Source organism: Panthera onca, chromosome C2 (genome assembly GCF_046562875.1).
Source record: "Panthera onca isolate mPanOnc1 chromosome C2, mPanOnc1 haplotype 2, whole genome shotgun sequence".
Lineage (NCBI taxonomy): Eukaryota > Metazoa > Chordata > Mammalia > Carnivora > Felidae > Panthera > Panthera onca.
In genome coordinates, this window is record NC_138347.1 from 107989032 (window position 1) to 108012915 (window position 23884).

At 36.8% G+C, this 23884-nt stretch overlaps 1 protein-coding gene across 14 annotated transcripts in view; it reads right to left on the minus strand.

The window, feature by feature from the left end:
- The window catches only part of LEKR1 (leucine, glutamate and lysine rich 1), a 220770-nt gene that overhangs the window by 78802 nt on the left and 118084 nt on the right, over positions 1-23884 (minus strand). For all 14 annotated transcript variants that reach the window (XR_014135232.1, XR_014135233.1, XR_014135235.1 and 11 more), the window contains 3 exons: positions 17806-17887; positions 8836-8913; positions 8298-8501 (listed from right to left, as the gene is read on the minus strand). Coding sequence is in view for 10 of the 14 variants with exons in the window: in XM_081790119.1 (XP_081646245.1) it covers positions 8298-8501; positions 8836-8913; positions 17806-17887 (364 nt within the window). In the remaining 4 variants the exon portion in view is untranslated. The remainder of the gene's footprint in view (positions 1-8297; positions 8502-8835; positions 8914-17805; positions 17888-23884) is intronic.

Consider the following 23884-nt stretch of genomic DNA (forward strand, 5'->3'; position numbering starts at 1 on the left):
TACTGCCCTTGGTTAGCATGAAACAGGCACTGACTAATGTATACGGAAATGATTACATGCGTGAAAAAGATAATCCTGATTCCAAAAATAAAAACCACAATTATGTGGTATACATGGAAGAGCTTATACATTGTTTAGGAATACAAACCCATTTTAAGACACTGATGAGGAAAAGACAAGCTTGTGTTGAAAGAAACTAAAAAGGATCAACTTTGACTCTCATGAGCTTTTTTGCTAGAAAACTAGCGGAATGATAAGAAATAAAACATTGTTAGATGCATATTCCATATTTTCCCATGTTATAAAAAGCTGCAAATGTGTAGCCATCTAATTTCTTCTTCAGAACCAGTTCTAGAGATAAAGATACTTTAGAGTTACAGGAAACAATGCAGATTTAGGTCCTAAATTTAGATTTTACTAAGAATCCAATAAAGAAGATTATCACTAGAACCCAGCTGTTTGGACTATATTCCCACCTCTGATTTTGGAGAAGTCAGAAGTTCTCTGGACCTGAGAGAAACACTGGGTGCTTTTGGGCTTTAAATCCTGCAATCAGGGGCTCAGTTGGTTAAGCATCCGACTCTTGATTTTGGCTCAGGTAATGATCTCACAGTTTGTGAGTTCGAGCCCTGTGTCAGGCTCTGTGCTGACAGTGAGGAGCCTGCTTGGGATTCTCTCTCTCCCTCTCTCTCTGTCCCTTCCCTGCTTGCACACATATTTTCTTACTTTCTCAAAATAAATACATAAACTTAGAAAAAAATCCTGCAATCAGTGGTTTAGTTGGGGTTAAATTAATTCTCATCCATACATCCATCTATCCAGCAAATATTTATTGAGTGTCTATTATGTATCAGGCACTGTTTTAGTCTCTGGTGAAGCAGTAGTTCTTTCTTGCCATTTTTTGATAATACATGAAGGCAATTCCCTAAGTTTTAGAAGAAACAAGATCCTGAAGTAGTAAATGACTATCTAAAGTGACACAAATCACAAGAGGCAATGCCAGCTCAAGCTCATACCAGCCTTGAGCTCCCTGCAGTATGTTATGCTGCCTTTGCTCTTCATATTGGAGAGAGAGGTGTGGCTATCTGTAGCATTCTACCCTGCAATTTCATGAAATATTGTTTAAAAATAACATCTCCGGAGTTGGCACAATAGGCAAATTAGGATCTCTAGCAATTAAGAGCATTTATTTTTAAAATTTTAACTTTAAAATTCTTAGACCCAAAAGAAAATGAGAATCTAATTTCATATATACATGCAAAAATCTAGATTCCCTTAATTGCAGTTAAAAACGTAACTGCAAACAAATGTCAAACCATAATGCCAAACGACAGCTTTAAATTCTATTTCACAAGTTGTTCTTTTAGAGATGTCTTCACATTGTCAATCAAAGAGATAATTTTGATTTTGCCACAACTCTTGCCTTAGTTAAAAGCAGTTAAGTCTGTGGTATCATAAAAAGTTTGGCAAGCCTCTTGTTCTAAGAGCTGCCGATAAGAAATCAGAGAAAGAGGGGAATCTCGGGAGAAAAGCATGACAAGGTTTATTATTTTAGAATGTTATTACTTAAAACATTTTGTTTCATAATACTTTAAACTAATAGGATAGCATCCAAATTGAATCACTCCATGGACTAATCTTTACAACTTGAAGAGTAAAGCAGATAATATTGAATTCAATAGACATTTAATAAATACCTACAGCACTGGTGCAGGGTATAAACATTAATAAGATATGATGCTTTAACGGGTTATCAACATAAGGAAGAATGAAAGAGAGGGAAATCGTTTTCTGAGCCCTTACAACCTACCAGGTATAATACGAGATGCTTCAATCTTCATGAGAAGATGGTTATCATTACTATCCTCATTTTACAGGTAAAGAAAAAGCCTTAAAGTGGCTAAGCTATCCAAACTTATCACTGGTAAAGTTGAGATTTAAACCTAAGTTTGCCTAACTCTAAAGTCCATTCTTTTATAGTAAGCCACAGTACCATGAAGTAACAGACCCTTTAAACACTCACTGCTCCTGAATCCTTTTTTTATATTCTATACTTCTCATTTTTTAACCTTCATGAAAATATGACAAGACTCATTAAGTAAACACTAAGTTTCTTGTCTTCTAAAATGTGTTGTGAGATGTTATTATTCTATTTTCATTTTGAAGATACAGCTCCACTTCTGATTTTGCCAAGACACTAGAGAATAGAAGACAAAAGCCACCATCTAATATTTACTGAGTGATTGGAAGAATCCTGAAAGATTGGAGGGTGGGGTAAGTGAGGAGAGGGGGTGAGGAGACACAAAGGGAGCACTCTGGGCTCTCCTGCTTTCTGCAAGGCTGGGAGTCCCCTGAAGGCTCAGTGTTACAACATGAGAAAGAAGTCACACAGAGAGAAGTGACAAAACAGCCCTTCAAGACAGATGCTGAGGGAACTACGGGAAGTATAGTGGAGATGGTTAATAAGGTGAGACACAATGAGCTTGATTTCTGTCTTTGCCAATTATGTGACCCTGAGTGAGAGATATAGCCTTGCTTACTCTTTCCTCATATGGAAACTGTGGAAAATGATACCTGCTTCACAGGTGAAGGCCCCAGCTCTGCTAGCCAGTGCCTTTGGGCAAATTTGGAAATGACCTCCCCTCTGGGAATTAGAGGTGAATTGGAAACCATACTCCCTCTGGGTGGGGACAGACCTAGAGACTGAAGGCTTGGTAAGGGGAGAGGGGAATGGCATACTTACTTACGCAAAAAAGCTGAGCTCCTTCCCCTGTGGCAAGTGGCTAGGACAGCAGAGTCCAGATTGGTTTTCAGATCCCTTACTCCTTCCACGGAGTGCCACATAACACTGCACAGCATCTCGCTCAGGACATGATAACAGAAGCCCTTAGAGGGCTCCCCACAACTGTGATAACTATGGATTGTGTGTGAGAGAGTTTGAGAGGGAGGAAGGGAGAGGACAGGATGGGGAGAGGAAGAAAAGGAGGAGAGAGGGGAGAAAGAACATGAGGAAGCATCCATGTTTAATCATGGGGTCAGTCATTTATAGAAAAGTCAGAAACTCCATGAAACTACCCCCCTCCAAAATGTGCTAGATTTTGTGTATACTCTTCTGGGGAGAGGATTTCTAGCTTTCAATTAAAAATGAACAAACAAACACCAAAGACAAAGAGAGAAAGGAGAGAACCCAGGAATTGTAAAGAAGCTAAGGTTACGTGTGTGGGGGAGAGGGAATAAAACCCTTCCCTATAGCCTAAAAGATACCTGTCTGGAGGAACAAGGAACACTTAAATAAACTTCGCTTAAAATAGATAAAGAGCTAGATAAAGAGATACAGACCTATTTATTTCACGGAAGAATTTACACGTAAGCAACCTCCACCTAACTTTGGTTGAAACTAAGCTTTTCCTTCAACAATGTTCTTCACTAATCCCATCCTGTTACTGGCAAGTCAATCACAGGAAGTATTTTTCTATTTTTGCTCTTGGAACTTACCAAGATGGTGCTAATACAGCTCTTGGGACTGCATAGAGAGCTGTTATAGACAGCTGCGAGTTTCAGCAGTATGGTTGTAGCCCACATGTTAGTGCATAAATTTTTCTAAGTGTTATATGTGGGCAGTCTCCAAGCTTAAACACATATGTCCTTATAGAACGTATCTGTAAGCTGGTTATAGGGAATTCCAAACACATTTTACTGTAGAAATAAAATAAAATTCTATAAAATGGAATTAGGCCTACAGGCCGGCCCACAGAACCCTACTTGATCCACTATGGTCCCGAGGCAGTGTCACAAATGGATGGCTCTGGGCAGAGTTCTGGGTCTGGCTGATAAGACCTTGTAACCCAGAAGCATGAGAGCACAGAGCTGCCTTTGTACAGAATTTAGAAAACAGCTGTACTTTTCTCTGGTGCTGCCCACTGTGCCTTGCTGCCTTCTTCCTCTTCCACAAAGGAGACCTCTCTCTCCAGCCTCAGTGTGTCTGTGACCAAGCTGGCCAGACCTCTACCCTCAGCATCTGTGATCTTGAAGCACCCACTTCTCTTCCTTCCAGCGGAGGCTCTTCTCCTAACAAAGCCTCCTCAGCTGAGTGGAGGGAAGGGGAAGAAAGCAGTACCTCATTAAATAGATTTGTCCTCTCCATCAACTATTTCCTAGTCACCAACTCCATTCTTGTCTCAAATTCAGTTCTACCAATTTTTTTCTAGGGTCAGTTTTGGCTTTTTACCCCTTCCTTTTCTCCTCTGCTGAAGCTACATAGCTTCTGAATTGCACGTTTTTCATAGTGGTCCTAGGGGAGTTCTGGCAGAGGTTCTGATATCAGTGGGGTGAGGAAGGAGGGGTAGCGCATACGTGAGACCGCCTGAGTCTACGGAAGCACACACTGTCACTGGGAGCAACCTGGGCTTTGGCCTTCGGAGAGCACATCTGGCAGCCTGGTTGGCTGCAGTCCTTCCATGACGGTGGTTTGGGACGTTGCTGTGCAGCCCATTTCCAGACACCGCCCAGTACTACTGAACAAGAAGCTCTGTGAGTGTTATCAAGCACTTCTATTTTAAAAGTTTTTCCTGAGCCCAGCTTCTTGTTTTGGAAGGACCTTCACATCTCCAACTGCTTAGGGACACCTCTATATAGAGGTCCCACTGGCACTTCAAATCAAAGCTTTAAGAGAAAATGTGCTCAGCTGAGAGACAGTTTACTACTGAAGGGAAGAAAGTGGACAGTGGAAAACCAAGTTCATACATGAACCTTAAGGAATATCTGCTGTCAGGGGATCAGAGGAGGGAATGGGAAAGAACCAAAACAGAGACAGAAAAGGGGCAGGTTAACAGGTTGGCCCTGTAGTCAAAGGAAGACCAAGTTTCAAGGCAGGTTTGGACAGCAGTGTCAAAAGCTTTCAAAAGGTCATTTTTCTTCAAGATAGGCTCTTCACGGGGCTTTCATGTGTCTACCCTTTGGCTCAACACAGAGTAAGCTCTGGCTGTTTTGCCATCATCCATTTGGTACAGACATTTAAATAACCCAGCAGAAGCTAGCAGGGTGTGGGAGCTGAAGGCTTTCATTTTTCTCATGTCTGTTAGGTTTAACTATACATAAAATCCTCTTATTAATATAAAAACAGTAAATTACCTGACTTGCTCCCACTGCTCAATTGCCACACCTCCACTCAGGACCCGAATGACCTTTCCCCAGTGTCACTCCTCTGCTTAAATCCCTTCAATGGTTTCTTTTCATTGTATTGTAAATAATACCCAAATCCATAAAGGCCAGAGAGATTCTGCCTGATTTGGCTCTCACCTGCCTCACTCACACTTGCTAGGCCTCCAGTCATACTGCCATTTCTGAGAACTCACCAAGCTTGTTCTTTGCTTATAAAGCTCTTCCTGGCTTTTGGCCTGGTAACTTTCACTTGGCTTCCTTTATATATCATCTCAGAAGTCACTTTTATGACTTCCCTTTACAAATCAGGCCCTTTTTCTATCAGTCTCAGCTACAATACCCTTTTCCTTACTTTATTTCCATTGTCACAATCTGTAATTATTCTAGTTAGCACTTCACTTTTTCTTTTACTATGTGTCTCATTAGAATGCAAGCTTCTTGAGGACAGGGATGTTTCAGACTTATTGTTATATCCCCAGAGTACATAGTACCTGGCATATAGTCAATGCTTAACAAACAACTGTTGACTAAATTACCCAAAGCAAGCCATTCATTCTATTTATTGAGTGGATATGTGTCATACTCTGAGGATACAACAGAGGACAAGGAAGACAAAATTTGAAGGTGGCCTAGGACAAAGAAAAAGGACATTTATGTCTAGGAGTAATCCTATGATAATATGTTAACTTACTGATCTATAAGCACGTTTTTATTTCTGTTTTTAAAACACAGAAAAACATATATATCCAGGTGATTGTGTATTTCAAAGCAATCCCCCAAGAAAGTTCTATATTTAGTCTAATGATGCCGTCAATCCTCAAAACATTCATAAGACTGCCGTCTTCAAATTGCAGCCAGAGATAATTTAGTAAGCATAGAAAAAAAATTTAATTTTGATCCTACATGGTATTTCCCAGATCTTCCCTCCGTAGTCACTCAACGTGCTTTCACTGAACATACTGATATGGTTTTAAAAAATCAAATTCATCCCTAAAGGGCAAAGATACATCATACAGAGAATATTCTAAAATATTTGCACTTAAGTCAGTCCTCAGAAAAGTGTTCCAGAGACGTCTGAACAAAGACAGGGTCTTTTCAATGACCACTATAAAGAAGATAGCAGTCATTCAGATAAGCAATGAAATCTAATTAATCGGACATCATTAGAAATGGGGTATTTTAGATGATACAGGGATATAAGAAAATTATTCAGATAACCAAAGTTATGAACAGAAGATTTAAACATTTTTTATTTATTTCATGGTATCTTAGGATATATGATTCTGTACTTTTTAAGTAGAGTATATGGCTGATTTTTATCTTTATCACTCACAGTTATCACAATGGTCATCGGTTATAAACCCATGTTATAAATATAGAAACAATTACAAATGTGTGTAGGGTTGTTTCTATCGTATATTGGGTCAAATTGCAATGCTTTTAAAATTTTAGTCTGCATTTATAGTTTTTTTCTCTTCTATGCATGGTCAATCTTTCAGCTGCCATTCCTTCTGGTTATTAGTAAACCTGGCTCTTACAAATTCCCTGCTTATGAAATTGCTGCTTCTAACATGCTATGGGCTGAGCGACTATGTAATTGTGAAATGGTAGAGGTGGTGGGGTGGAATGAAGAGTCATTTAACTATAAGGTATATGATATTTGCAAGAAGCAGATTATTGGTATGGTTGAATCAGGAAGAAATGCTGGGTAGCAATCAGCACTGCAGGTGTTCATCTTATCCTGGGATGGACCAGAGATAAGAATTATTCCCCTGTGAACTGGACAGACTCCTCCTAGCCTGAAGTAGAGACAGATAAGACCCAGGGCAAAGAGTTAATGAGAAAGTTCTGAGACAATTAACTTAATTCTAAGCTGCTTGCTAGCCACTCCCAGACTCTTCCTCTGGGGGCAAATTGCTATCCTTGTAAAGAACAACAACAACAACAAAATTATAAATCTTCTAAGTTAGAAACCCAATATGCATAAAATGAAATTAGCAAAACAAAAAATAAACCAAAAAAATTATAGGAAGAATGGAAAACAAACAGCCAATTTTGCCTTTTGTGCACAGAGAATAATACAAGACAAAAATTCTTGCCCTTATGGAACTTGTGTTCTTTTGGAATATAACAGTTATATCAATAAATGTAAATGGGATAATATCTCCCATTAGACTTCCATATTTGATAAAACCTAATAAAATAAAGCCCCAAAATGTATGTTATATTATCAGATATACATTTAAAACAAAAGAATTCAAAAAGAATGAGTACAGACATACCAGGCAAATAAAAACAAAAAGAAAGAAAGAGAGCAGGGTTGAGATACGAAATACAAATAAGGTTAATTTAAAGACAAATTGGGGCGCCTGGGTGGCTCGGTCGGTTAAGCGTCCGACTTCGGCTCAGGTCATGACCTCGCAGTCTGTGAGTTCAAGCCCCGCGTCAGGCTCTGTGCTGACAGCTCAGAGTCTGGAGCCTGTTTCAGATTCTGTGTCTCCCTCTCTCTCTGCCCTTCCCTTGTTCGTGCTCTGTCTCTCTCTGTCTCAAAAATAAATAAACGTTAAAAAAAAATTATAAAAAAAAAATAAAGACAAATTAACTGAGCAACAATATCTAGGATGACTAAATGAACATGCTTTTTAGTATCCCTTCACTACTTGAACACCAGATAACCAGAGTTATGTTTGTGGAGAGCCCTCAAGAAGAGGTACTGATAAATAACAGAGAAGAAAAGTAGGAGCTAATAAAAGGAAAAAGTGATACAAAAAGATGTTTCTGTGTCGCAAAGTGATAGAATCCACCAATTATTGGTCCAGGTGAAATTCGGTAGTATAAGTATCATACATAGTCTTTTCACACATTGATTCTTTTCAATAAAAATCTAACACTAAATACAATGTGGATTCCATCTCTATTTTCACTAGCTATATGACTTTAAGCATGTTCTTTAACCAATTGGGGCTTTAGTTTAATCACTAAAGGAGGTGGTTGGATGTGATGGCCTTTCATGTGAAATATTTCTTTAATCCTGTGATTCTACTGTTATTAGTATATGTAAGACTTTGATATTTCAAATATATGTGGAACATTGACTTAAACAAAATATTTTTGGAAGAAATTATTGTTGACTGCACCTTTCACTTTTCAGCGTTACAACCTCTTCCTTCGTCTGATGCAGAAGAGTTTTGGTTATCTGTAGTTCATTTTCTGCAAAGTTAATTCTTCTTTTTATGTCTTCTTCTTGTCTTTCTTTCGCAGTCAGTTCTTCCTGTAAAGTTTTATATATTTGTTGACAAGCTATTAAAGAATCCTCTTTCTCTTTAAGCAATCTGGTATGCCTAAAATGGAATAGGAAAAAAAATACACATTAGACACTATATTTTTATGTTTATCAAAGATATATGAAAATCTCATTTGAAACTAAAGACTATAATTTTAACTTAAAATTTTTTTTTTCACACTAAGAAAATGGAGAGTTCTGTGGTATTAAAACTTTCCCATCTAGAAAGAGGCAAAATCAATGAACTTCAAGATATTATAAACTTAAATTAGGTACTCAATGTGTAAATAATACAATAAGAAAAACTAAGTACATTTCAAATAAAATGTTATTTAAAACATGATTTCAAATTTAATTATTAAAAATATTAATTTAAAATTTGCAGTGTATACCGTGACTCAGAAATAATGGATTCAAACTTCAGTTTTCTAAGTTCTCTTTGACAGTCATCAGCTTCATTAGATTTATTCCTAAAATAATATGAAAGAAGTTCAAATATTTTATTTCAAAATAGTTCAAGTATAAATGTTTCCCTTTTTAAAAAACATGTTTTTCCTTTATTAATTTTCTTATTATCTTTATATCCTATTTGTGGTTATATATGCATACTTCCTTGAAGTTAGAAATATATAGTTAAGGGTTTTTTTTTCTTTGCCAAAAAAATTACCTGTAGTCCAACAATGTGTTTTTCTATATCATTTTATTTATCCATAAAAAGAAATTTCTTAGCATATTTATATTATTATTTCTTTAAAGAAATAAACATTCAGGCCACTGCTATAATTGCTAAGTAGGCTCCTATCAGACTGATCTGCACATAAATAAAAAGTCTAAGCTTTGGACAACATTAAAAAGAAAAGCCCCTATTTGAAAGCATTGAAAAGTGAACAAAAGCAAGAAGATTCTGGAGGGAAGTTGACACCTTGAATGAGGTGACAGCATGGGGGTCAGATTTTCAAACCTGAGTCCCCAGTCTGCACCATGCAGAGGAACTGACATTCTGATAGAAAACACACTCAATCTGGCCTAAAGAAGGAGAGTACAGTGTTAGGGTCAACCATAATTGCTAGAAAGTTAGGAGTGAATCAAAATAGGAGAGAGCCAAAGACAGAGAGTCCCAATACTGCATAAAGATGCTACCCACACATCTGGCTGAGCCCTGAACTAAAAATGCACAGGGCAGACTCCAAGCAGCCTAAGATAAAAAAAAAAATTAGAGATTTGAGCTGTTGCCCTAGAGACAGAGTTTACAGTCTAAAGCCAATCAAATTAACTGCCTGCTTAAAGCAACACTACTCCTACTCCCACCAATAATAGTATTTGGAGAAATATAACAGAATCTAGAATTTCTATAACATAATATTCAGAATGCCCCGAATATAATGAAAATTACTCAACGCATGAAGAAATAGAAAAGCATGACCTATTCCCAGGAGAAAAGACAGTTAATAGGGACTACCTCTGAGATGACCCAGATACTGAAATTAGCAGGCAGGGATTTTTCAAAGAGCAGTCACAACTCTGCTTAAAGACTTAAAGAAAAATCCACTCTAATTAGTGAAAAGATGATAAATCTCAGCAGAAAAACAAACCATTAAAATGAACCAAATGGAAATTCCAAAATGGAAATAAACATATGTCTTCATTGTATATAATTGGGTTTTATAACAATACTCAAAAAGTTAATATATTAAGAAAGAGTAATATCCCAGTTTAAGTTTGTGTAGGCTGCTTATTAATAAGTCATTATCTGAATGTACCTTAAAATAGCCTATAAACTGTACAATGAAGTATGTTTGTTAGAATGTCAATAAGTTTGCCCTACTTGCAGAGTGACTTTAATTTCTAATAAGTAATTGTTTGTATCATGAACATGAACAACGTTAATTTATTTTTAAACCACTTTTATTATAAATATGATAAAATTATAAGCAATAGAGAACTGCATGAAATAATTACATAATGAATTGTTATAAGGAGAAAACTCCTATAACTACCATTCATGCAAAAACATAAAACCTGACCAGCTACCCTAGAAGCTTCATGTCCCTGGTCCCAATCACAGCTAACTCCCTCCTATCCAAAATATCCATTTTCATGAATTTTGTGGTAATCACTTTGATTTTCTTTGGAGTTTTATTACCCAAGTTTTATCTTTGAGCACTATATTTTAGTTTTACTTTTTCTTTTGTAAAAATGTCTTTTTAAAACATTTTATTTCCTTTATTACCTGTTTTTTGAAAACTAGATTAAGGTATTGTATTGACATACAATTAAGTGCATATACTTTGATATGTCTGACATATGTGTTAAGGCCATGAAACCATTACCAGAATCAAGCAGTACATGAGCATATGAGCATACTCAGAACTTACATCTTGGTCTCTAAGGCCATTCCTATACAAAGGAAACAGGGCTACTCAGAGAATGGCTGATTCCAAGGCTGGAGCAGAGTAAGTATATCTGAAATATCTTGTTATGCCACAAAGTAAGGAAGTGCTCATAAAAGATGATGAAACCAGGTTCCATTGTCACAGGAGGCAGATTGAAGGGGCTCCTACTGGCTAAGCCTAGACAATGTGTGTATCAAAATAATTAAGTACAGTAATAAATTATAAACCATTGAAAAAAATGAATGAATGAATGAATAAATAAATATATTAATATAAGAAGAGAGGCTCTTGTTTAAAATAGGATGCTGAGGACTAATAAATGGAGAGGGATGGCTGGAGTCAGAAAAATCATCATTCAGAAATCACTGTGGTAAAGTTTAGATAAGGCAAAAGTCATTAATGGATGCTACATCTAGGGATACATTTTGGTGAGGAGGAGAGTATTTATATGTATTTAAGATGTCTCTTACAGACACTTACTAACTGGAAGGGAACAAAAAAAACCCAGGAATAATACACTGAACAAAGTGAGCAATACCTTCACCAGGTGATCAAAATTAACATCACCAAATGAGGAGCAGGCAGACATTCATACCCTGAGAAGGACACCTCCCCACGTATGTCATTTTCTGGCTGAGAGTACATATTTTTAATCCAATCAAGAGGAAACATTACACCAATGTAAATGAAAATTTTTTATTTAAAAAAAGTTTGACAGGTTCTGCATTCTTCAAAAAAAATGTCAGTGTCATAAAAAGACAAAGATAGACTAGAAATATTCCAGAATTAAGGAGGTTCAAGAGACATGCCAAATAGGTTGACTCTACCTGGTCTTGTACTAGAGGAGAAAATGCTATAAAGACCAACTAATAAAATTAGAATATGGGTGGTAGATTAAAGTATGTAAATTTATGACACGGGATAACTGTCCTTATGTAAAGTATCACTGAAAGTGAGGCTGGAAAGGCAGACTGAAGTATTTAGAGGTAAAGGGTCATGTTGTATGTAATTTATCCTCAAATGGTTCAGGAAAGACAATTTGTGTGTGTGTGTGTGTGTGTGTGTGTGTGTGTGTAGAGAGAGAGAGAGAGAGAAGGAAGGAGGGCAAGGAAAGGTGAGGAAGAAAGCAAATGGGTTAAAATGTTAATCTTGATAAAGGTCATTTGGGTCCTCTTTGTAATACCATTATGTTTATAACTTTTTGTTAAGTTTGAAGTTATTTCTGAATAAAACATTAGAAAAGAAAGAATAAGGAAAAGATTGACATGCCATTAGAAAGTGGGCAAAGATGATGATCAGGTGAGTCACAAAGGAAAGAACACAGAGTAGAATATGCAGGAGTACAATTTTTCATCAAACTAGTATTTTTTAAAGTTATTATACCCACTATGAGCTAGGAAGGGGAGAAATGGTTATTTACAAACACTGCTGAGAATAAAATTAGTATAATCTTATTGGAAGGCAATGAATCATTAAGCACTAAAAGCCTTAACATTATTTAAGTTTGAGTCAAGCAAAATTATCAAAAGGAAATACATGTGAGTATAAAGATTTACCTATATGAATTTCAAAGTACCCTATTTATAAAAGTGAAAAATTTAGAAATTTTAAAAAACAAAAGCTTAGTAAGCAAGTTATAATTCATCCATAGATTGGAATACTATACAGCCATTTAATAGTTATCTATAAATGTGGGGTGCCTGGGTCGCTCAGTTGGTTAAGTGCCCAACTCTTGATTTTGGCTCAGGTCACGATGGTTTGGGAGATGGAGCCCCATGTTGGGCTCTGTGCTGACAGCACCGAGCCTGCTTAGGATTCTCTCTCTCCCCTTCCCCTGCTCACACGTGCGCTCTCTCTCTCTCTCTCTCTCTCTCTCTAAATAAATAAATAAATAAATAAATAAATGAAAAATTATAAAAAAATTAGTTCTCTACAAATGTATTGTGTAATGACATGGGTATATCACTAAATGAAAACATGTTAAAAATATACATTACTTAGAAAAAGTAGACTTTAAGAAAAAGTCCTTAGAAAAAAGGACTATAAGGATTTATCAAAATACAACTATGATTTTTGTTTTTGTATATTCCTGTCTTTTCCAAGTTTTATATATTTGCTTTGAAAAAAAACAAAAATGTTTCTTTAAAAAATGCTTTGAGCACAGGGTAATGTATGGAAGTGCTGAATCACCGTATCTACACCTGAAACTAATGTAACATTCTATGTTAACTAATTGGAATTAAAATTAAAACTTTAAAAAATTCTTTGAGGTTCAGCAGCCCCACCATGAGATTCACTCTATGTTCAGACTCATGTACAATTTTTCAAATCCAGAGGCAAGGATAGTAGTTCTTTCAATGGTTATTTTGCTAACTCTGTGGACAATTAATCTAGGGAGCCTACCATCCCAAGGACTCCCCTCACCATGATCAGCTCTCACCCCCATGCCAGTTAAACCATTCTTTCTATGGTCCATCCTTCACAACATAATTGTTCTCTTCATCTCATTAGGATGGGGAGAGGGAGAATTGGAGGGAATAGAAAGAAAGCCTACATCTCTTTAAACACTGCATTCCTTCTGTTAATCCTTTCTCTTAAACTGCTTTGAATAAGCCTTTAGAAAGGCTTCTGCTACCCCCGTCAATCAACGTAAAGGAAATAAGGTGAAATTATTGTATATTTTTCTTGATTTGAAAGGCAAGTTTCCATACCATTCCACTGCTTCATATGAAACAGCCATTCTCAAACTGTTTCCTTGATACTTGCACTTTGCTGTCCAAAAAGCATTCCAAATCTAATACATCAAAAGCACAGTTTTTCTTATCTCCCTCACCCCATACCTATTTCTTTTACAGATTATTCCACTTCAACAAACGATACCAACACAATAGTGATATTAAAAGGGTAGCACTTATGTATCTCAGGCTAGCTCAAGGCAGCCCTTACTTCCTTGTTACAGTTGAGAAAAGAGACTAGAGAGAGAAATAACATGCCCAAAGTAACATAGCTACTAGGTAGTAATGCTGGAAGCAGTCTGGATCCGGAGTCTAGGCTCTTAGTCACTACACTCTACTGTCCCTCAATTGTCTACCCTAATGTTGAAAAATCCCCAAATCTCACCCTTTATTCTTTCCTTCCCAGTCCTCTTGCTCCCCAGTCACATGCACTCCACCAATAAATCCTGGTAGATTAAGCCGACATATATTTCTCTCCATCTCCACACTATAGCCTTACAGTCAACCAGTCACTTCTCACTTGCGCGAACGTGCGCCATCCCACCTGGTCTCACTGATTACTCTCGTACCCCCACTCCAGTCCTCTCTCCAGGTTGCTGCCATGTCCACCTTTTAAAACAAATCACATCAGTTCACTCTCCTGCCAAACATCTTCTAATAGTTTCCCATCGCCCTCCACATAAATCCAAAATCCTCACTAGGCTCTGAACACACTGGTGTATTATTTTCTTATTGTTGCTGTAACAAATTGCCACAACCTTAGCAGTTTAAAACAACACAAACTGATTATCTTACAGTTTTCAAGTAAGAAGTCCTAACATCAAGACATCACAAGGGCTGTGTTCTTTCTGGTGGTTCCAGGGGAAAATTTGTGTCCTTGACTTTTCTAGCTTCTAGACACCACCATACTTCCTTGGCTTCTGCTCCCTTAGTCTACCTGCAAATCACAACATTTCAAATATTGCTTCCATCTTCACATCTACTTTTGTGACTTTGACCGTCTTGTTTTCCTCTTATAAGGACTTTTGCAATGACATCTGGCTTGCCTGAATAATCTAGGATAATCTCCCTCTCTCAAAATCCTTAATTTAATCACAGGTGCAAAGTTCCTTTTGTCATGTAGAATAACATGTACACAGATGAGGACATGAAAATCTTTGGGAGCCATTATTCTGTCCACCACAACTGGCCTTCCTCATGTCGTGAACTTGGTCATCAAGTTCACCTGGCCTTCCTCATGTCATCAGCTTTAAAGCCTCATTAACACTCTATCACTTTAGCAAGCATTACTGACTACCTTCTGGACATGACTACAGTTTTCTTCCTGGCCATAGAGCCCATTATCATCTTCTTTCAGGATAAATCTTGCTTGGTCTAAACTAATTGTGGTAGTCTTGTTCCCCTTGCCAGTGATTATTTAGGAGAGGGGACGCAAAGGGTTCAGCCAAAGAGCTGTAAAGAGAGGGCTGTTTGATGGCTTCTGGGAAAATTGTTTTCTCACTTCTAAGGAGACACCAGAAAAACAGGCCCTTCCTGCCTCCGGGCTGGTTACATTTGGATGTGGTACCTGGAACTGCAGTCATCTCATAATCACAAGGGACTTAGGCTTGAAGTGAAGCCAGTGCTAACGACAGCAGGATGGAGACAGAAAGAACATCAAGATCCAAGATGATTTAGCCACTCAATCGACTAAACCTGAAACCACTCTACCTCTTGTTACTTGTAGCTCAACATCTTTACTGATTAAATCTGTTTTCAAATATATAACAAGTTCTTACAAGCCTTGGAAAATATTTTCTTATAAATCTTAGGAAAAAAAGAACTTGTAAGTTCATCCATTTAAAAACTGCCTCTTTCCCTTAAGTAAAAATCCACAAAACTGATATCCAAACATTTAAAAATCCTGAAACAAAAAAACTATCCTAAGTTGGATAGGTGAAAATCATCTCCACTTCTAGCCCCCACAAAGGAGAGGATTAAAAATTTAAAGAAACTTTATTTCACAGCACCTCCAATTTTTGGAAGTTCAAAAAGGTTTGGATATAGATAGTAAATCTCCAATTTATTAACAAATTGTACATGGAAAATTTTGAGTGAATTATTTTGACTTCTGGACACCTCCTGAGCTCTGAGCTGAACAGTCTTAGCTCTGATCCTACATGCCCACCCGACTCTATCCTCATAGTAAAGGAGGGTAGATGGAGTAGAGATGGAAAAGCCAGATACAGTCAGCATAAAGAAAGGTCTCCCGCAACTGGGGCCATTTAAGCAGTTCTTTCATAACTCAATTTTTAAAAAAATGGATACTCTGCCCATTTTCTAATTTTAAGAAGCTCTTATAGGGGCACCTGGGTGGCTTAATCGGTTGAACATCTGACTCTTGGTTTCTGCTTGGGTCATGATCCCAGGGTTGTGGGATCAAGTCTCGTGTCAGGCTCCACGCTAAGAGTGGAGCCTGAGATTCTTTCCCTCTCTCCTTCTGCCTCTCTCCCCTGCTTGTGTGCTCTCTCTCTCTCATTCTCTCTCTCTCTGTCTCTCAAATTAAAACAAAAAAGTTCTTACATCAGCAGGAAGCATCAGTTTTAGAAACTGAAACAAAAGTATCAGCATCTCTGCAATTGTATAGTGATTTCCTCCAGGTAATTTATTTGATGGACTTTAGTGAGGTGGTATTTCTCACTCCAACTCCAATCTACTCTGACTCTTATTTCTCAGCACTTACATTATAAATTATGTTAAAAATATAATTAATAAAAAAACCACAAAGCATGTGTCAATATTAAATGGGAATGTTCCTTATATATATAGAAAATTCTGTGCCAATTTATCCAGTAAAAATCAATTCATGTCACAACCCATGAGCTTTATTCTTTTTCCTCAGTATGCTTATTTCTGTAGTTAGCTTCTCTCCCAACTTGCCAGGACTCCGTTCCATATGCTGAGTCTTGATGGGTCCATAAATTCCCTTTTAATTTAGTTAGGTACGAGCCCAACTTTTCTATTCCTGGAATGTGCCTTCGTCACTTACTGAGCTACAAGAAGCCAAAGTCACACAGTAGCTGTGGCCTGAGTAGGCTGTCCTCCACATGAGGCATCCATATGGCCAAAGCCCTTCCTAATGTTACTAGAGGGTGGGGAAGAATGATTTTTTTTTCTTTCTTTCTTTCTTTTTTTTTTTTTTTTTTGCAATCACCATCTTGCTTCTCTTTTTTATGCTTGTTCTCATCCAGAAAGTTGCTTCCTGGGCTCAGTGAGTCATCCAAGGACCTCCTGTCACTCATTCCTTCAACCCTAGCCATCATATACAGATGGCAAAACTACTATATTTACTGTACTATTAACCACAGTGTTATAAAGCTTGAATATTTGCTTTTTCTTGTTTTTCAAAACCAAATTATTTTGCTACAAATAATTCACATATACATCACTTTGGTAGGGTACTTTCGAATTTGTTCTTCCTTGTGCTGCTAAGAATTTTATTAAACACATTGTTCTTAGGAGTAGTTCATAGTGAACACAACAGTTGGTTGCTAAGCATTCTAAATATTTATATTTCTTACGAGATTCATTCTTCCAAAATATAGGAACTGAAAACCAGAGCTATCAGATTATATACCACAAAGAAAACAAAATCTATTTTTCAAAGATTACACAAATTCTATCTTAGTGCTATAATTATAGATGTATGATATTTATAACATAAAGTAATTTTTGAAACTTCTGTTCTAAAAAAGTTAGTTCTCTGGATATTTTACAAGGGCATTTTCTTATCAGTTGTTTTCCAATATTTTCTTTCTCATTTATATAAAGTGTAAGTACTCCAGCATTTCAAAGATACTCAAAGATACTTCTTCACAAAATACTATCTTTTTGAACTTAAAATTGGTAATTTTAAGAAACAACTTAAAAGTTGTTTCTTCTGGATAGATAAGAGAGAGAGAATGTGAAGAGACAAAAGTTAGAGAATATTTCACATTAAGTTACGTTTGAACAACCAGGGAAACCTTTAATACAAGAATAAGTTAAGTCTCTTACTGAGGGAAAGAAACATTTCATGTATTTAAAAATATTTATAGATCCTTTAATATACAACATACACCAGAAAAGTACCTGAGAAAAGCAGGAGACCACATTCACACAACTAAATTACTGCCAAAGAGTCACAGAGAACACGTCGTAGGTGTGGGGGAGGATCTTTCTAAAAATTTTACAGGTTGTTCAATGTTCATCTTACATGAGCTTTTCTTTATAGTTGTCAATCTCTGTCACTGCCTTCTGATGTTTTAGCCCAAGTGCCTCTACTTGACATTGTAAACCTGAAATGACACAATATATTCATCTGATTAGCATATTCTAAATGTCCAGATATTTTCATAGTGTAAACCATATTCTTTGAGAATTGCCACTCAGCTCCTGCAGCATACTGCCGCTGTTTACTCCACTTTGCCTGGGTATGCAGCTCATCTCTTCTCTGAAACCCCACGGAATTAATAGTTTTTGACAGAGCCAATTTATTGGACTCTTTCTGCCCCCATCATCTTGCTAATTTTCAAACACCCAATGGCCTAAATTTTACTGATGTTTTGAAAGGAAATGTATGTAGCTGACACACATATGTTGATGTGATCATGTGGCTCATCTCTGAAACACCTGACTGCCTGAGCTTGCTTTTGTGGTCTGGAACTGAGAAGTATCACTGAGGCCTCCTGGAAGAACTGAAATAGACAAACCATGTGCATTGCTCCCGGTAAAGAATTTGTTAACTCTGGGTAGCATGTAATAGGCATTTTAATGACTTTCAAAGCCAAGATATACAAGCAGGAAATTGGCTTCCATAGTCTGGGGAATTCAAGCAGCGTTTGAGGAAGATTATTCACACAGCGGTGTCTGACGTGTGTGGATGCAGAACTGAAACTAAAGCAGAAAGAATAAATGGCTTGCATGAAGTGGGTCTTGCCATTAGCCTGTGTGTGGGAACTATGATCTGAACCCCCAATGCGATGACAGCCCTTGTCGGCACTCTTTTTGAGTAGGGTAGAAAACACACTGACACAAATGGACTAACTGGTTTCTATGGAGAAGATAATTTAGCACACTGGAATTATAAAATTTCTATGTTATAGCTGCTCAGATGTTTTAATAACATATTTTTAATAGTAAACTTTAAAATCTTTATGCATCCATACATTTCTCTATATATCCTCAATCTGCCTTCTTAACTTTGTTTTATGAAGAAAAGCTTAAAGCAGAAAACAAATTCACGCTAAATGAATGTTTTAATTAAGTATTTTCCAGACATGAGTATAAATCTTTATGTTTATCCAGTACTTTCACATACATTATTTAATTTTATCTCTCAAACTTCTCTCTGGTGCAATAAGCCCCATTTTTCAAATGAGAATAAAAGGAGAGCTTCTCTGATTCTCTTGCCTGGTATCTTCCAATGAATAAATGCATTAGCCAACAGTTTAGACTGAAGGTTTTTAACGCAGCCTAAGTGATCAATTTGAGAGGATAACCCCTCAAAGTAAGATTTAATATGGACTTACATGGTAGATAATATTTGTGGGGTACACCTTTCCCAGTGATTGAGTGATTATATGAAGGAAAAGATAACATACAGATAATTTATTTTTGAGTACAACCTTCTGGAACAAAGCAATTTCTCATGAATGTTACACAATGTATTGCTTTGTTATTAAGTCCATATGGATTTGCAGAGAGGTTCTATTCACAACGACACAGCCAAAAGATTTCAACCAAATCCTCTGAAGAATAAGGAGGGAGGAAGGTTAATGTTTGTTGATATGCACTATGTGGCACTAGGAAAAATGCTTTCTCCCGTATCATTTCATTCATAGTCACAGCTACCATGAAAAACAGGCACACATTTTATTTTTACCAGTGAAGACTCTAAGGACCTGAGTAACTAACTTATCAAAGGTCACATAACTAGTTAGAAGTGATCCTGTGATTCAAACTCAGGTTGAACTCATCCCAAAGTCCTTATCTTTCTAACTCTCCTACATGGACTCTCAAACTATAAAAGCTGCAAGGGGATATGATATTTGTTCATGAAAGTATGGTTAGTGTAGCTATAGATCTATTTAACATATCTGAGAATCTTCCAAGAGAGATACTTAACAAATGAAAAGTATTATTTTGCATAAAATACATAGTAAATTAGAATATCTAACCCCAGGAGGTGGTTTAGATTTAATTTAAAAAAAAATTTTTTTAACGTTTATTTATTTTTGAGACAGAGAGAGACAGAGTATGAACGGGGGAGGGGCAGAGAGAGAGGGAGACACAGAACCGGAAGCAGGCTCCAAGCTCTGAGCCATCAGCCCAGAGCCCGACGCGGGGCTCGAACTCACGGACCCTGAGATCATGACCTAAGCTGAAGTCGGACGCTTAACCGACTGAGCCACCCAGGCGCCCCAGATTTAATTTTTGGAAATTCAAAATTTTAAAACACTTTTTTTTTTAATTTTTTTTTTTAACCTTTATTTATTTTTGAGACAGAGGGAGACAGCATGAACGGGGGGAAGGTCAGAGAGAGAGGGAGACACAGAATCTGAAACAGGCTCCAGGCTCTGAGCTGTCATCAGCACAGAGCCCGACACGGGACTCAAACTCACGGTCCGCGAGATCATGACCTGAGCTGAAGTCGGATGGTTAACCAACTGAGCCACCCAGGCACCCCCTGAAAATTCAAAATTTAATATAATTAATGAATGATATTAAGACAAATATGGTATCATTGTGACCAATTTTATGTGCCTGACACCAGAGAGAACTATTATGCCTTCTTATTAATGTCCTTTGGTGCTTCTGTCAGGACATAAACTAGATAAAGCATGGGTCTGAGCCCATCTAATAAACTTCATGCTATCACTCCTAAGTACAGCTATTATTAAGAGGAAGAATTGATTATCTTGAAAACAAACTCCAGGTAATTGGTATAGATATGTGAATTTTATACAGTTCTCAATTACCTGCTAATTAGTAGAACAGTAGATAGTAAAAATGACAGCATGTTTACAGCATTGGAAAGTTTTCTTAAGATTACATTTGAATATACTTGTGCATCATAGTTCCAGAATTTACTAAGTTTAAGGGAAAATAAACTACAGTCATGACCCACTATACTTTCCAGTATTATTTTCTCTGCATACCCACCCGAATCTCCCTTTCTCCCTGTTTCAAGATAAGCATAGACAGCTTAGTCTAATTCACAGTGCCTGATGAGCAAAGAAGCCACTTCCTTTAGAAAATTTACTGTGTATTTACAGCATCTTTGAGTCAAAACAGGGAAAAGAAATAAACATTTTACTCTACAACACAGAAACTATAGAAGGTTGCCATGTGAAGTAAGTAGAAACAGAAAATACAAGTAGTGTCAACAAAGAAATCACTTTATATAAACAGAGAAGATACACATAGAATTGAGGAAAGAAAAGGATTCATTATGAATAATCCCTAATGTAAACAGACCAGCAGTGTATAATTAAGAGTTAATATATTTTCATGGATGTTTTTTGTTGTTATTGTTGTTGCTTGGTTTTTACTTTTGGTTACATTTTCTCTAATAAAGAAGTTCTAAGAATAATTTTGAAAACGCACAGAACCTGTCTTCACTGTTCCGAATGAGAAATAAACATACTATTAGTTTATTATTGGTTCTGGTAGACTAGTAGGGTTGTTTTGTTTTTGGAAGCAGAGTCCCCAGTTCCTGTCCTTAATAAAGGAGCACAGTTAGGATAAGAACCAGAAAGATTAAGCCACCTGCACAAGACCGCTCCTTCAGTTCCTGAGGCAAGGAGTTCTTAAATAAGTGTATTGTTCTGTGCAGTCCTTCTCTATAGTGAAATAAATTCAACTTCAATTTTCTGTCATTCAGCATGACATTGGATTATGAGGCAAAAGGCCCTAAATGCCTACAAAAAGAAAGGAAGCATTGGCTTTAAACACCATGCAGATGTAAGGCGGAACCCATGGAAACAATCCAAAATTTACAACAGCAAATTCTACTATGATGTGACTGCGTTCTTTAGAGATATTAAATAAGAAGCAAATGATTTTAAATGAACAAGACAAAAAAGAGCTCTTAGCCTCTCTTCATACGAAGCCAGCTGCTTGCTGGATAGCATTACACAGGCATCAGATTTGGGGTAATTAGTCATTTAAGAGAATGCTGTTATTCCAAAAGGTTTCTAGAAACTACAAATACAAAAGGTATTCATAGTTATTTTATAGAAGGATAGAAAACATTACAGTCACTTGGGAGAGTATATTCAGTATAATGTTTGAGAAAACAATAAATAGAACCTTCATAATGGAAAGATATTTCAAGTTTAAAGCTTTCTGGATAAATACAAAAAAAAATCTGGTTCAAAGTGGAGGAAACTGAGTCTAGGTTCAAGAAGCAGAATGACATGGGCCTGGGTGGCTCAGCCAGTTAAGCATCCAACTTTGGCTCAGGTCATGATCTCACAGTTTGTGGGTTCAAGCCCCGCAATGGGCTCTGTGCTGACAGCTTGGAGCCTGGAGCTTGGAGCCTGCTTCAGATTCTGTATCTCCTTCTCTCTCTGCCCCTCCCCCACTTATGTTCTGTCTCTCTCTGTCTCTCAAAAATAAATGAAGAAGAAGAAGAAGAGGAAGAGAAAAAAGAAGAAGAAAAATGAAAAAACAAATAAGCAGAAGAATTGGCCCCCAGAGATCCAGATCTAGGGGAATTTTTTTTAATGAGAAATTGAAGGCTGTGTAATTTTTTTTTTTTTTTAAATGGTAGAGATAACTGAAGGAAAGGAAAAACAGAAGTTTATCATTGTTTATACACTCTTTTGATAGGGTAACATAAAAGTGTAGAGCATGACCTCTAAAGCCAGACTGCCTATTTTCAAATCCTGGCTCTGTTTCTATGAGCTGTGTGACTTTAGGTACTTTAGTTTCCTTACCTAGAAAACAGTTACTGCAGCACAGGAGTGAGAATTAAGACTTAATTAATATATGTAAACAGGAGAACAGTAGCAGGCACATAGTGAGCACTCCTGAACTGCTATCTCTTATCATTGGTGGTACCAGTGAGACCATCTGGCCCCCAACCTCACTTCCACTCTGAATCTCATCACTTTTCACCTTGAGGACCTTGTCCTTGCAGGTGTCATCAGTGGTTATCCTTGGATGGAGAAGGGTAAAAATGAAGGTTTTATAACAACCTACAGAGTTACTACGGCCGTATGTTAAAACTTGTTAAATGTGGGTGACAGATTCACTCACATTTGTTATATTATTCTCTGTATTTTTGACATATGTAATGTTATTTATACATATAAATATATATAATTTAAATATTTTAAATATATAACATTTAAATATTTGTATATATAAATATAAATATATATATAATCTATATAGTGCTGTTATATTATTCTGTTTTTTTGTTTGACATAATGTCATTTATATATGTAATGTCTATATATATATGTGTATATGTCATATATATATATATATAGTGCTGCATATATAGTTTAGAGACAGGTCTTGCTTGTATGGTCAAGGATGATAGCATGCTCTGTACGAAGGAGTCTAATCAACTCAGTTCTGGGTGTTCAAGGTAGGAAAGAAAACAAAGATTAGAGATCTTGATATGGAAGTGGGGGATAAGGTTGAAACTAAAGACAACTCATTGGATTCTTTGAATAGCTGGAGGGATATATAGTAACAAGGGGGTTGTTAATTTCATTTTCTTTAAAGATATTTGGATTGGGGCACCTGGGTGGCTGAGTCGGTTAAGCGTACGACTTCAACTCAGATCATGATCTCACAGTTTGTGGGTTCAAGCCCCACATCGGGCTCTGTGCTGACAGCTCAGAGCCTGGAGCCTGCTTCGATTCTGTGTCTCCCTCTCTCTCTCTGCCCCTCGCCTGCTCACACTCTGTCTCTCTCAAAAATAAACATAAAAAAATTAAAAAAAAAGATATTTGGATATATTATTTGGATTTGGGAATAATCCATTCTAAAGGGAACCATTCTACAGTGCTTGTGAATTTAATGTACGCTTTCTAACTTGTTCCTTATGTGTGAATAAATTGTACTCTTTGCAGGTGTTTTTAAAAACTACACAAGTGGTGTTAAGCTATAAATCTCATTTTAATTCTTACTTGTCTTCACTACACATTGTTTTTGAGATCTACCCATGTAGCCACACACAGATATGATTCACTCCTTTCTGTCATATAATGTCTAATCCGTGCACATACATATTTTACTGACCTACTCCCATAGTGATGGAACCTACTTGCTTGCAA